We start from the raw sequence: 15,473 nt of genomic DNA, 5'->3' as shown, positions 1-15,473 counted from the left end.
CGCGCAGTTGAGCGCCCCACAACCAAAACATCATCATCATCGATTAGGATTTGTGATCTGACGCATGTCCAGCGAGTTACCAAGCGACACTATAAGGTAAACGTGTGATGTATAAAATATAGCCATTCAGGCATCAGGATTGTTTATGTCCTACAGTCTAGATTTTTTCAAACGGGCTAATCTATAGGGTGCATCTCTGCTACAGAATTAGCATTTCAGATTAGCTAGTGGCTACAGTGATATATCTCAGAGATACGTCAACACTAATGTTAGTGGCTGCATTCTTAACAGAAAACTCAGCGGTGTACCGCCTTACATCACAATCGTTGCTTTGTGATAACCAAGTACATACGAGATACCAGATTTCTATGGGCCTTCACTGCCGCATGATATCGATTGGAAAAGCTGAATGTAGGGTCTATTCCATGAATTTGTCAATTAATTTCAGCTTTGGAGACGTAACCAAGGAACAAATATTACGTGTAATTGCGATTGTTATGATCCAGAAGCAGCGTCGTCTTGTACTTTGATGTCACTTCAGCAGTTTACCTATTCTTGTCCGAGCTCGACAGCAGGTTTTAACTCTAACAAGTTATCAACTGCACGGTCCCACTATTAGTATCACTCCCAGTACCAGGAAAACCAGTTTTCAGGGACCTCTGTTACCACAACTTACTTTTGCGTGTCGCAAACCCTAACGAGCGAGTCCACCAAGATATGGTTACTAAAGATGATACTTAAATGGAGAGACCTCCGTGGTTATCGGGTGTGCGATTGCAAGAGAGTGCCCGTACGTGAAAGCCCCCTCTTCAGCCCGAAGGGAAAGTGACTGTACGTGCGGCAATAGCCTGAATATCGCTACGGGGCGTTGTGTAACATGATACTCCTCGCAGCCAAAGCTAAGGAAAACGAACAACCTTGAGGTGGATATAGCTTAATGTGTCCACATAGGTGACCGGCCTTTCAAAATTACATATTTTCAGCATAATTACTGAACTGTGCACACCAGATCTTCTGGAACTACTCTGATGAACCAGAACAATGTTCCCACCACCCGCTGCGACACTAAGTGCCATGTGGTGACGTTGCAGGCGTTTGATGCGGTAAGGGAAGTTTAAAGGTGGAGCAGAGAAGAAATGGGAATCATTTTAGTTGCGATACGAGCCGCAAATGGAGAAATGTACTGAGATAACCAACACTGAAAACGGCAGATTATTATGTATATGGCCCGGCGACTGGGAACGAGAATCTCGGAAGCAGCCACACTGGTCGGCTGGCAGATGTTATGACAGAGTACAGTGCTGGTACAGGCACAAGTGTTTCGGAGAAAAACGTACAGCGCATAATTTTGAATATGGGGCACCACAGTAGACGACTTCTATGTGCTCCCACGTTGAGCCAACGACTTCGTCAGTTACGGTTGCAGTGGGCGGCGGGATCACCAACATTAGACCGTGGTTGAGAGGAAAAGTGTGTTGTCGGATGAATCACGTTTTCTTGTTACAACAGGCCGGTTGATAGTTGTTCTAAACATGGATCACGCCTCAACACAAAGCGGGTGGGAACAATATTCTGGTTTGGCGGACATTCATCCAGACTTCCATGTGACATGTAGTAGTAATCGAAAGAACCACGACGCCTGTGGACTACTTGAATCCCTTGGTGTTTGAGGTCTTCCACAAAGGTGACGTCATCTTCGATCAGTATAACTGTTCGTGTCACAATGCCAGAATCGCCCTACAGTGTTTTAAGGAAGACGATAGTGAACTCACGTTGATGTCTTGCCCGCCAAATTCCTCTGATGTGAACCCGAAGAAACACACCTGAGACGTATCGGGCGCCAGCTCCGAGCCCACAAACCACCGATTGGTAATTTACGGGAATTGCTTGACCTGTGCCTACACACCTGGTGCCATATGCTTTAGAAAACCTACCGAGGACTTGTCGAATACATGCCGTGCAGAATAGCTGTTCTAGTGCGTTGCAGAGACGGACCAACGCTTTGCTTCGTCAGTGTACATGAGCTCTGAGAGAGTCCAGAGAATGTGCCAAACTAGCTGTGAACTGTTTGTGTTGTTGTTATTTGTATCAAATGCTCTGGGATCGTTTGGTTGTTGTATCGTGTTTGTGCGCAGGAAAACTTGTATCTGTAACGACCCTCAGGATTATTTCTGCTGGGACATGTTCGAAATGAGCATCGTCAGAACAAACAAGAGCATCGATCCAGATAACAAAAATGTAATTTACTCTACTGGTCTAAGTGAAGGTAGGGTGTAATCGCCCGAAACGGCTCATTGAGAAAATAAAAATGGCTGACGGAGATAATTGTTTTACGAATAGACTTAGGTTCTGATCTATAGACCGACATGGACTGGTGGAAGTGACGTCATGATGTTGTTGTGGTCTTCAGTTCGAAGACTGGTTTGATGCAGATCCCTTCGCTATTCTGTCCCGTGCAAGCCTCTTCATCTTCAAATAACTACTCAGCCTTCATGCTTCTGAACCCGCTTATTGTATTCATCTCTTCGTCTCAATTTTTACTTCCCATATTTTCCTTCAGTACTAAATTGGTGATCACTGGATGTTTCAGAACGTGTCCGATCAACCGATCGCTTCCTTCAGTTCAGTTGTACCACAAATTTCCTTACTGCCCAATAGTGTTCAGGCCCACATCAAAGTTAACATGATCACCCATCTAATCTTCACAATTCTTTTGTAGCAACACATTTCAAAACCTTCTATCTCCTTGCTGTCTGAACTGTTTATCGTCCACGTCTTACTTCTACCGAAATCAAAACTAATGTTATCTTCGCCGTCTGAAGGTCACATCTTCAGATTTCAAAGTATAAAAATTTTGTGCTGCCCTAGTCTAGCCAGTATTTCGATGTTATTTGTACGGGGGTTTCTTTTTTTTCAGCCTCCGGTAAGGGTCGCGAAATAGAAATCACAGTGAAAACGAAAAATGTGTCCAGCTACTTCTGTAATTGTCGCTCCGACTCTGACGTTTCACACAGCGCTGTAGCAACTTTCCAGTACCATCTTCACGGAAGGCAATCGCCTGTGCTTTTCGCCAATTCCCTTCGCTGGTCTGAAGCTTTGTGTTTGTGCCAAAATCAGTCATAGCCAGTTTCTGTTAGCAAAGAAATGAAAATCGGATGGAACCATGTCGGGCTGTATGGTTGGTGGTCAAACACTTGCCGTCGAAAACGCTTTAGGAGTGTCTTTGTTGCACATACAGTTTGTGGCTGAGGATTGTCGTGAAGACGGACAGGTTATGTGGGCTGCATGAAATCAGGCTGAACCCTACAGGATGCATTTCACACTTGGCGGGAGACACTTTGATCTAGGCACCTTTTTGTGCTCACAGGGTACTGATAACTAACAAGTGCGAAGTGACGCGTTTGATGGACATACTACACTGCGCAATAGAATTAAAGGATAACTTTTTCGGAACCGCATAACTGCCTCTCTTTGAGAGGAAAAAGTTTTAAACTTCGCTGAAAGGTGCCTACGACCTTTGACAGTAATAGTGCAAAAGGTATCGTCACACGCGAAAAAAAGTTCACAGCTCAGAGGTTGATGTGAGCTTTAAGGTGATTAATGACGTCATATTGGCAGTAAATTTCACCACAATTCTGGCAACGCCCCCGTGAACGTGTCACACGATGAGAATGTCGTCACAGGCCCTCTTAGCCATATCTTACTCCTTCTTTTGGCGTCTCTGCGATGGAGGTCAGAATCTCGACACTCAGTGTTGAAATCACGCGGTCTTCTGATGGATGGCCGAGGAAAACGCTTCAGACGCACCACCGCTCAGAACCGACACGAAAAGGCTTCAGGGGGTGACATAAAGTGTGTCACCGATCGATGAAACCACGCCTTTTCCACACATTTCGCGGTCGGAAACGTCAGTTCGGAGCGCGATGACCAACAGGACACCTTTTGACACTGGTTACGTGTCAGCCCTTGTCTAACAACATTGTGGAGCTGCATCCCCACTGAACATGATCGCATCCCTGTGGAGTGCAACGCGACCGCAATTTTTGCTGTCGTGCCAGGATTAGACCACTAGGGACCTTTCAAAACCATTCGACGAAATTTGAAGGTGATCAGAAGCAGTAAAGGGTACTTACGCTTTTTCAACCCTCTTGTTTTCCACCTCCTGTTGCGATAACTGGCGGAAGTGGGACACTAACATGTGCGTAAATAAAATGGCAAAGAGTCCTTTCGTTGGGCACGTTAGAAATTTACCTGTCCGAACTTTCGACACGAAACCAGCCTGGCGTCTGCTGTAGTGCCAGACGGTTAGGCAACCTCTTCGACACCGTTGGGTGCGGTTTGCCTAGTACGAGGGTCACTCCAAAAGAAATGCACACAATTTTCTTTTTTTAATCCATCTTTTATTCTACATGTCTGAAAGTTTTACAGTGTGTAGATACATCCTTTAGGAACAATATTTTCGTTTCTCCACATAATTTCCACCCCTCTCAATTGCCTTACGCCATCTTGGAACCAGCGTCTGTATAACCGCACGGTAAAATACTGGACCAACCTGTTGGAGCCACTTTTGGCAGCGTGCACAAGGGAGTCATCATCTTCGAACCTTGTTCCACCAAGAGAGTCTTTCAGTTTCCCAAAGAGATGATAATCACATGGAGCCAGGTCAAGACTGTAAGGCGGGTGTTTCAGTGTTGTCCGTCCGAGTTTTGTGATCGCTTCCATGGTTTTTTGACTGACATGTGGCCGTGCGTTGTCGCGCAACAGCAAAACATCCTGCTTTTGCCGGTGTGGTCGAACACGACTCAGTCGAGCTTGAAGTTTCTTGAGTGTCGTCACATATGCATCAGAATTTATGGTGGTTCCACTTGGCATGATGTCCACAAGCAAGAGTCCTTCGGAATCGAAAAACATCGTAGCCATAACTTTTCCAGCAGAAGGTGTGGTTTTGAATTTTTTTTTTCTCGGGTGAATTTGCATGATGCCTTTCCATTGATTGCCTCTTCGTCTTTGGTGAAAAATGATGGAATCATGTTTCATTACCTGTCACTATTCTTCCAAGAAATTCATCTCCACCATTCTCGTACTGTTCCAAATGTTCGCTGCATACCGTTTTTCTTGTTTCTTTGTGAGCAGCTGTCAACATCCTGGGAGCCCACCTGGCACAAACCTTTTTTAACTCCAACAGTTTCAGTAATCTGCAAACACTTCCTTCCCCTATCCCAACGTAGCGTGATTCGTTCACTGTGATGCGTCTGTCAGCAGTCACCAATTCGTTAAGTCTCTGCACGTTGTCTGGAGTGTGTGCAGTACGAGGCCTGCCGCTGCGAGGACACTCCCCAATATTGCCGTGCCCGCTTTCATCACGTAACCTGCTTGCCCACGGACTAACTGTACTGCGATCGACAGCAGCATCTCCATACACCTTTTTCATCCTCTTGTGGTTGTTTCCCGCTGTCTCGTTACCACAGCACAGGAATTCTACGACAGCACGTTGCTTCTGAAGAACGTCAAGTGTAGCAGACATCTTGAAGACATGCTGTGACGGCACCACTCACGGGAGCAGGTTGAAGTAAGTTTGAAAAGAAGCGGGAGGATGCATCTACTCACTGTAAAACTTTCACACATGCTGAATGAAAACTGTATTTTTACAAAAATGGTGTGCATTTCTTTTGGAGTGACCCTCGTATATCTGCGTAAAGTTTCTTCGGATTTCAACTGTAGTTTTAATTTCGCGACCCATTAGCGGTTGAAAAAAAGTAGCCCCTGTGTATATTAGGTTTTGGCTTCGGTTGACGTGGTGACGTGACGTGGCGTGTGGTGTTGCAGGCGAGAAGAGGAGTCGCGCGCCGGCGGCGATGCTGGACAGCAGCGGCCTGCTGACGCTGCACTACGGGCGGCACGGCGCGGGCGTGCTGGACGAGGTGCGCTCGTGGTGGGACGCGGGCCACGGCGCCGACCTGTCGCTGGTGTGCGACGGCGGGCACGCGCTGCCCGCGCACCGCCTCGTGCTGGCCGCCGCCTCGCCGCTGCTGCGCCGCGCGCTGCGCGACGCGCCGCCGCACTGCCCGGCCGCCGTCTCGCTGCCCGGCGTGCACGCGCGCACCGCCGCCCACCTGCTCACCTTCCTCTACACCGGGGAGGCCTGCGTGCAGGTCCGTACCAGCCTCACCAATTGCTGTCTGGCCCGTGGGAGAACACGTCACAGTCGCGGGAGTTCCATACGTTTCCGTCCTAGACACAACACTTTCCTCGAGATATCAGTGACCTTCCGATTTGCAAGTGACAAAGCCGTTAATTAGTTACTTATTAGCATATCCCGTGACTCATAGTAGCTTTCTCTCGCAATGATGCAGAACTATTTGGTTCACAATTCTAATACATTTTCTCTGTGAAAATGATAGCAACACACTACAGACTAACTTGCAAACTAATTGACGGAGTTGTCTCATTTTTGGTGAAAGTATAGCTTAAAGTCCAACTTAAAGATATCACTGTAGATGTTCGAAATGGTCACCATTAACATCCACACACAAACGATGCCGCCGAACTGCTGCACGAACTACTGACTGCAACGTGTTCAGTTGGATATTTGCACATGAATGTACGATGGATTCTCGATGTTCATCCAATATGCGTGGCTTTTGTCGATAAACGACGTCCTTTAGTGTTCCCCACAGGTAAAAGTCCAGAGGAGTTAGGTCTGGGGAACGTGGTGGATATTCCACAGCACCTCTACGGCCTATCCCTAACACGATTTTGGTAGCGGGCTGGGGCACCATCTTGTTGAAAGTAAACTCTTCCGTCTCCATGCAAGTCTCGGATGGTAGGTAAAATGGATGTCTGAAGCTTTTGAAGATACACCTCACCAGTAACTGTGCTGTCAAAGGAGAATGGCCCAATCAAGCCCCGGTAAAACAACCCACACCACACATTTACTCCTGGCAAATTCACGGCTTTGCCTACGTGGACGTTCGGATTTTCGGCGGCCCAGTAAATGCAATTTACTGTACCATTGAGTTTGAACTGTGACTCATCAGACCACACAATCATCTCCCATTGAGTTTGAACTGTGACTCATCAGACCACACAATCATCTCTGCAAACTCGTCATCGTTGCGCACCATGTTAGTAAACCACCCGCAGTACTCCACTCTACGATCTGTGTCGTCCTCGTTCGTTGCGTGTAGCAATCGTGGGATGTAGCACTTCCACTTTGCTGTATTCAAAATTCGCCGAACACTTGAGCGACTCACTCCAGTTTCACGGGCACACTGTCTCACAGACTTCTGTGGTGAGCGAGTGAATTGTTGTAACACACACTTGTTACTGTTACAGGTCGTCCAGATCGTTGTTTGTGTGCATCTTTAACACAGCCTTCGGCTTCAAATTTGTCTCGAATGCGACGAATCGTTAAACGTGTCGGTGGCTCTGTTTGATACTCATTTCGCCATTGCCGTTGAACCTCATTAATGTTTTCGTACTTAAAATACCACTTCAAAACTGACTTCCTTTCATCGAATGTAAGCCTTGCGCCAGCCATGTTTACTCGAGTAACTAGGTGCAACTAAGAACAAAACACTATCTGGCGGCTGTGATCTGACAAAACAAAACAACACAATACTACGCTTGTGTGGCGATTGCCGGAACTACAAACTATTACACTACCAAAGATGAGACAGCTCCGTCAATTTATGGACTTTTAAACAGTGGATACATTTTTTGGACCCCTCTGCATATACCTGAATGTCTTTTACATCAATGATTATGTCATTTTAGTTATTTTTGTACAGCGATTTCCGTACCAGACTTACTACTACAACTACTGCTGCTGCTGCTGCTGCTGCCGCTGCTGCTGCTGCCGCTAATACTACAGTATCGTTACGTCACTTCATCTGCTTTCTAATATAGGGAGGGCTGCACGGCTAATGGAATTCCACAAGTTTCTATACTACGCCGAATATTTTTTCCCATACTTCAGTGACTTTCCAGTTTCCAAGTAATATAGCCCTTACTTAGTTATTGTCATATTCAGTAGATCAATAGAGTCCATGAATCCATGGAATGTCCCAGGCGTCAGAATACTGCACACCTTTCTGCACAAAAGTGAAGGGTGTGCGATCCAAATGCAGATTGGATTTCCGCTTACCTAACTGAGTGAAAGCTGCTAATTCTTCGGAATTAGATTATGTTGTTAACAATAAATGGCATTAAAGGAAATAAATCTTGAGATGCCAGTCTCAGAATTCCCAGACCTCAGCAGGGGTCGCCAAGAGGTCCGCGAATCTACACCAAATATTACTCGAACTGCCCGTTTCGGAGCCAAAAATACCCTTTGTGGAGGGGAAGAGTTACCTCAGAATAAATGCCGTATGTCATAACCGATGAAAATGGACGAAGTTGACTAATTTTCATGTTGAACCATCGCCTTCTGCAGGTACTGCTCTAATGATAAATAAAGCAGAATTCAGTTTTTGTACAAAATCCCGAACATAGTCTTCCCGTGGCAGTTTGCTATCTACGTGAACACCTAGAAATTTGAATTATTCAGATTCACAAATTATATGCCCATTTTGTGTAATCACAATGTCAGTTTTAGTCAGATTGTGTTTAGAAACTGTGAAATCGAAGTCTCACTGTAATTTCACATAAATTTATTTTCCGGAAGCCGTGAAGTTATGTCTTGAAAAGCAGTATTTGATACTTCATCTATGTTGCACTCAACTTCCTTCATTATTAAGCCAGTGTCATCAGCAAACAGAAATATTTTAGAGTCATCAGTCATATTCGATGGTATATCATACTGCGATCTACATACACCTAAACTACTTTATTGAGTCATAAAATCTGAACTAGTAATGACTCACATTTCCAATTTTTGGAGATTATAATAAACAATTGGGAGATTACTTATGTACGACTGTACTCGTTTCACCGTATTCCGCGACGTTCCGTTAATTGTATTCTCGCCAATGTTGGCTATTTCGTGTGTTCTGGCCCCACGGAGTTCTGCAGTGTTGTCCGTGGTCTATTCTTGTACACTCGGCTTTTAAGGTACCTCGACGAGGTAAAAATCCGGTGGGGGTGGGGGGAGGGGGAGGCGAGCGGGGGTTCAGGTCAGGTGTTTAGGGGGAAGCCACAAATCTTTTGAGATTATTCGGTCATGAAAGAAACTGGCTACAGTTGCATGGAGGCGTTAGGCGTGTGACACGTGGAAATAACGTTTTGTGAGCTGGTCGGTCGTCATCCAGCTGCTCCACAAATGTATTGAAGATGCCCGCGTGAAATGAAATCTCTACGGCTGTGTCGAAGAAAGTGGGGCCAACAATCCTGGAAGCTGACATCGCGCACTACACTCCAACCTTTTCCTCATGCGATGGTAATTCGTGGATGATATGAGGGTTTACACCAGCTCAGTATCTGCTGTTTTGCGTGTTGGTGTAACGGGACAGATGGAACCATGCCTCATCTGTAAACCAGGTTATGGAGATGATGTCTGAACATTGAATAAGAAACCCCTGAAACCATCGACAGTGACACATTCTTTTCTCATGAGCTATTTCTTGCAATGCTTGCATCATGTACCCACAGTATGGTCGCAGTGCCGATTTCTTCGCAGCTCCCTGACATGTGCCATATGAAATGCCTGTCTCCTGGCGCAACTGACGCAAGGATTTCTTTGGAGAGTTCTCCAAGCTCCTTCGAACATTATCAATAACCTCTGCGCTCAGTGGAATGACAACTGCCAATTACAGAATTCGAATAAGAGGCAAGAAATGGTGGTGGCTTCTCTTCACCAACTTGGTAGGCAGTGTAATTGTGAACTCATACCGAGCGAGGTGGCGCAGTGGTTAGCACACTGGACTAGCATTCGGGAGGACGACAGTTCAATCCCCATCATGATTTCGGTTTTCCGTGATTTCCCTAAATCGCTTCAAGCAAATGCCGGGATGGTTCCTTTGAGAGGGAACGGCCGACTTCCTTCCCCATCCTTCCCTAATCCGATGAGACCGATGACCTCGCAGTTCGGTCTCCTCCCCCCAAATCAACTGCTCTGGGCGAGTTCTGAGTTCTGTGAATTCATGGAAAATATACAATCTTGCAAATGAAGGAAATGTGTTACAACTTGAATTTCGATCATACTTACGCATGCCCCTAACGAAATCAGAAGATACTGGAGTCGAGAATGAAGGAAAGAGAAAAACTGCAACCCCTCAGGACACAGGAAAATGCACTTACGGACGTCCCTCCAAATGCTCTCTTTCGAAAGAAATACGCTATGACGATGTAGGCCACATAATAATAGAGGAGGAAGACAAAGCAAGAATAAGATGTAGGTTTTGTAAAAGTACAACAATTTACAGATGCAAAAAATGTAATGTGCATCTCCATTCAAACTGTTTTCAAACATTTCATAAGAGAACGAAATAAGACTCCTTATAGTCCCAAAGTTGCGTAAATACAGCATTTCGCTGTACCTTAATTAGGACCTGTATATTTTTTGTATATTTATCTCTATATTAGTGTACAATTAGATCAAATAAACATTATTTTCAATTTTTTTATTATTCTAATGCTTGGTCCTTAATGGGTTAGGTAGGTTATTAATCATATGTAATTTACTGAAATAGCGTTAAAAATGGTGGACCTGCCTTAAATGTGCCCAAAAGTATTTCGTTGTTTGGATAAGCGCCTTGTCTTAAATATCTCCAAAGCTATCTTCATTTTTGGATAAGCTTCTCATAATTCATACTTTGAAGCAGCCTTCAAAATATCCAAATAGGAAACTGTCAATGCTCTTCATCATCCACTACACCGTAGTGAAGTGACAGGGCGAGTTCGGTCGTTGAACAAGAGCTAATTGTATAGGCGGTAGCTGTGTTCACCAAGTACATCGTTGCCGCACAAATTACGTTAGCGATAGACGTCTCTTCGGTAGTAGGCATTTCTTTCTGACGCTACTTGGACGAAATGACACTGTGACAACAGTGTGCGTATAGGGTCGGTTCGATGGAAAGCCATCTTCTTGTAGAGAGCAGATAGGATCACGATGGGTAAGAGAACCGACGTAACCTCTCGCAATTAACTCTCAAAAAGTCTTATTTTTGGCTTCTTCGTCCAGTTTTTGCACCTTCTCTGTGCCCCCTTTTGGCGGTGGCCTGTCCCGCTACGCATTCGATACGCTCTTGACTAGCATTGGTCTCTCCACTGATTTCATAGTAAGAAAAGAAAAGAAAGAGCAACGCAAACCCAAAACAGTAGTACTGATAGCGGCTGCAGCGGAATTGCTTGCTTAGGATGCCAGTGTGGTTAAACGTGATGTTCAGGCCCGGTCTTAAGCGGCAAATTACGTAGCACTACCCATCTAAAACTGTCCGCAGCTATAGTGTTCGAAAATACCTTTGCGACGATGAGTATGAGACACAGTGCACTTTAAGACAAAAAAAAAAAGAAGACATATCACGAAGGAATTATCGGAAGGGAACGGAGATTGGCTGATGTGATGTACATCTGCCGACAAACAAGTAATTACAGTTTAAAAAAAAAAAAAAAACAACATTGGATGATTTATTCAAGAGACGAAATTACACAAATTGAGGAAGTCAGTACGCTTTAATCCAGCTCTGGATCTTGTTGTTGTTGTGGTCTTCAGTCCAGAGAGTGGTTTGATGCAGCTCTCCGTGCTACTCTATCCTGTGCAAGCTTCATCATTCCCAGTACGTACTGCAACCTACATCCTTATGAATCTGTTTAGTGTATTCATCTCTTGGTTTTTCCTTGTCATTGCCAGTATACATTTTATATCCTCTCTACTTCGACCATCATGGGTTACTTTGCTCCCCAAAAAGGAAAACACATTTACTACTTTAAGCATCTCCTTTCGTATTATAGACCTACTGTATATCTGACCGATATATACCTATATCTCTGACGTCGATCTGTTGTAGAATTTTAGAACATGTTTTTGCTCGAGTATCATGTCGTTTTTGGAAACTCAGAATCTACTATGTAGGAATCAACATGGATTCCGGAAACAGCGATCGTGTGAGACCCAACTCGCTTTATTTGTTCATGAGACCCAGAAAATATTAGATACAGGCTCCCAGGTAGATGCTATTTTTCTTGACTTCCGGAAGGCGTTCGATACAGTTCCGCACTGTCGCCTGATAAACAAACAACGGAATATCAGACCAGCTGTGTGGCTGGATTGAAGAGTTTTTAGCAAACAGAACACAGCATGTTGTTATCAACGGAGAGACGTCTACAGACGTTGAAGTAACCTCTGGCGTGCCACAGGGGAGTGTTACGGGACCATTGCTTTTCACAATATATATAAATAACCTAGTAGATAGTGTTGGAAGTTCCATGCGGCTTTTCGCGGATGATGCTGTAGTATACAGAGAAGTTGCAGCATTAGAAAATTGTAGCGAAATGCAGGAAGATCTACAGCGGATAGGCACTTGGTGCAGGGAGTGGCAACTGACCCTTAACATAGACAAATGTAATGTATTGCGAATACATAGAAAGAAGGATCCTTTATTGTATGATTATATGATAGCGGAACAAACACTGGTAGCAGTCACTTCTGTAAAATATCTGGGAGTATGCGTGCGGAACGATTTGAAGTGGAATGATCATATAAAATTAATTGTTTGTAAGGCGGGTACCAGGTTGAGATTCATTGGGAGAGTCCTTAGAAAATGTAGTCCATCAACAAAGGAGGTGGCTTACAAAACACTCGTTCGACCTATACTTGAGTATTGCTCATCAGTGTGGGATCCGTACCAGATCGGGTTGACGGAGGAGATAGAGAAGATCCAAATAAGAGCGGCGCGTTTCGTCACAGGGTTATTTGGTAACCGTGATAGCGTTAGGGAGATGGTTAACAAACTCAAGTGGAAGACTCTGCAAGAGAGGCGCTCTGCATCGCGGTGTAGCTTGCTCGCCAGGTTTCGAGAGGGTGCGTTTCTGGATGAGGTATCGAATATATTGCTTCCCCCTACTTATACCTCCCGAGGAGATCACGAATGTAAAATTAGAGAGATTAGAGCGCGCACGGAGGCTTTCAGACAGTCGTTCTTCCCGCGAACCATACGCGACTGGAACAGGAAAGGGAGGTAATGACAGTGGCACGTAAAGTGCTCTCCGCGACACACCGTTGGGTGGCTTGCGGAGTATAAATGTAGATGCAGATGTAGATGTAATCTAATTCCCGCAGCATCACCCGATTTAATTCGACTACATTCCATTATCCTCGATTTGCTTTTGTTGATGTTCATCTTATATCCTTCTTTCAAGACACTGTCCATTCCGTTCAGCTGCTCTTCCAGGTCCTATGCTGTCTCTGACAGAATTACAATGTCATCGGCGAACCTCAAAGTTTTTATTTCTTCTTCATGGGTTTAAATTCCTAGTCCGAATTTTTCTTTTGTTTCCTTTACTGCTTGCTCAATATATAGATTGAATAACATCGGGGATAGGCTACAACCCTGTCTCACTCCCTTCCCAACCACTGCTTCCCTTTCATGTCCCTCGACTCTTATAACTGCCATCTGGTTTCTGTACAAATTGTAAGTAGCCTTTCGCTCCCTGTATTTACCCCTGCCACCTTCAGAATTTGAAAGAGAGTATTCCAGTCAACATTGTCAAAAGCTTTCTCTAAGTCTACAAATGCTAGAAGCGTAGGTTTGCCTTTCCTTAATCTATCTTCTAAGATAAGTCGTAGGGTCAGTATTGCCTCACATGTTCCAACATTTCTGCGGAATCCAGAGTGATCTTTCCCTAGGTCGGTTTCTACCAGTTTTTCCATTCGTCGGTAAAGAATTCGTGTTAGTATTTTGCAGCCGTGGCTTATTAAACTGATAGTTCGGTAATTTTCACATCTGTCAACACCTGCTTTCTTTGGGATTGGAATTATTATATTCTTCTTGAAGTCTAAGGGTATTTCGCCTGTCTCATGCATCTTGCTCACTAGATGGTAGAGTTTTGTTAGGCCTGGCTGTCCCACGGCTGTCAGTAGTCTAATGGAATGTTGTCTACTCCCGGGGCCTTGTCTCGACTTAGACCTGGATCTTATACAAGCAATTATTCGGAGTAGTATTGATTTATACAGTATTGAATATCCTCCTTAGTGATATTGTGCCAAATTCTGTCCAATTGGCGCCTTAGTTTGTCAAATTCCCGAGCTGATTGGAGGGCTCCGCCCATAACGCTACAATCGTTGTCAATTGGGGAGCAATCCGACTACCATGCTGGCAAAGGTAGGACTTGGCTAACACGACGGCAAGTAATAAAAAGTAGGAACTCTCGCCACGTGCGGGCGGGTATTACCTTTCTGAAAGGTGAGCCCAGGAAGGCTTGCCATGAAGGCCAGTGAAATGGAACCCCAGACCACCATTCCTGGTTTCCGCGCCGTGTGGCGGACTACAGTCAGATTGATATCCCACAACAGTCGGGAGCGTCAGCGTCTCTGGACACGTCTTCAAGCCTGTAATCCCCCCCCCCCCCTCCGTCAGCGGTGAAAAGGCAACCTGACTGTCGACTGCCGTACTGCCCGCCAACCAAGATTGATGGTTTGGAGTGCCATTTTCTTTTTTATCGCAGGCCCTTTGGTTTTCATCTGCAGCGCCTGTACAACACAGCGGTATGTTGACGATATTCTATGTCCCGTTTTGTTGCTCTTGAAGACAAGCCATCCTGGGCTTACATTTCAGCAAGATAATTCGAGACTGCACACGGCCAGAGTTTCTCCTGCTTGTCTTCAAGCTTGCCGAGTCCTAGCTAAACCAGCATGGTCGCCGGATCTCTCCCCCCAATCGAGAACGTTTGGAGCATTATCGGTAGTGCATTTCAATTACCTCGGGATTTTGACGATATAACGCGCCAGTTGGACCGAATTTGGCACAAAAGGACATACAGGAACTCTATCACTGATGCCAGGACGACTAGCTGGTTGTGTAAGGGCCAGGGGTGTACCTACGCTTACTGACTTTCTCAATTTGTGTAGCTCTTTCTCTTGAATAAATCATTCCTGTTTTCTGAAATTATAATCATTTGTTTGTCTGTACATTTACCTGACACCTATCTGCTTCCATCGCATCCGGATAATTCCTTCATAGTGCATCGTTTTTTTTTTTTTTTTTTTTTTTTTTTTTTTTTTTTTTTTTTTTTTTTTTTTTAAGTTTGTTCACGCCCAGACCCGACTCATTCTATACCTCGATATTGTCTCTGTTTCAGGCGGGTGACATTGCCAGCCTTCAGGAACTAATTACCTTACTCGAAATAAAATCGGACTTCGTCCACGAAGAAAAAAAGGCGGAAGAAGATGGCGCCAGAATCGATGAAGCTGGCTGCTCCTCCGCTACTCGAAGGCGGACGTCGGGCTCGAGTCCGGCCCCTGCGGCCGCACCTGCGGTCGCAGACTCCCCCCAGGGAAGTCCCGACAGCGATGCGGGGGTGGCGACGGCGGCCGTCAC

The 15,473-nt window shown here is 45.2% G+C and overlaps 1 protein-coding gene across 1 annotated transcript in view; it reads left to right on the top strand.

Annotated features, from left to right (window-relative positions):
* The window catches only part of LOC126174959 (transcription factor Ken-like), a 212,909-nt gene that overhangs the window by 183,158 nt on the left and 14,278 nt on the right, over window positions 1-15,473 (top strand). Inside the window, exons 2-3 of the mRNA XM_049921460.1 lie at window positions 5,827-6,152; window positions 15,235-15,453. Of these exons, the coding sequence (XP_049777417.1) occupies window positions 5,856-6,152; window positions 15,235-15,453 (516 nt within the window). The 5' untranslated portion in view covers window positions 5,827-5,855. The remainder of the gene's footprint in view (window positions 1-5,826; window positions 6,153-15,234; window positions 15,454-15,473) is intronic.

Source organism: Schistocerca cancellata, chromosome 1 (genome assembly GCF_023864275.1).
Source record: "Schistocerca cancellata isolate TAMUIC-IGC-003103 chromosome 1, iqSchCanc2.1, whole genome shotgun sequence".
Lineage (NCBI taxonomy): Eukaryota > Metazoa > Arthropoda > Insecta > Orthoptera > Acrididae > Schistocerca > Schistocerca cancellata.
Note: the sequence above shows the minus strand (reverse complement) of the source record. Positions and strands in the feature narration are given on the sequence as shown.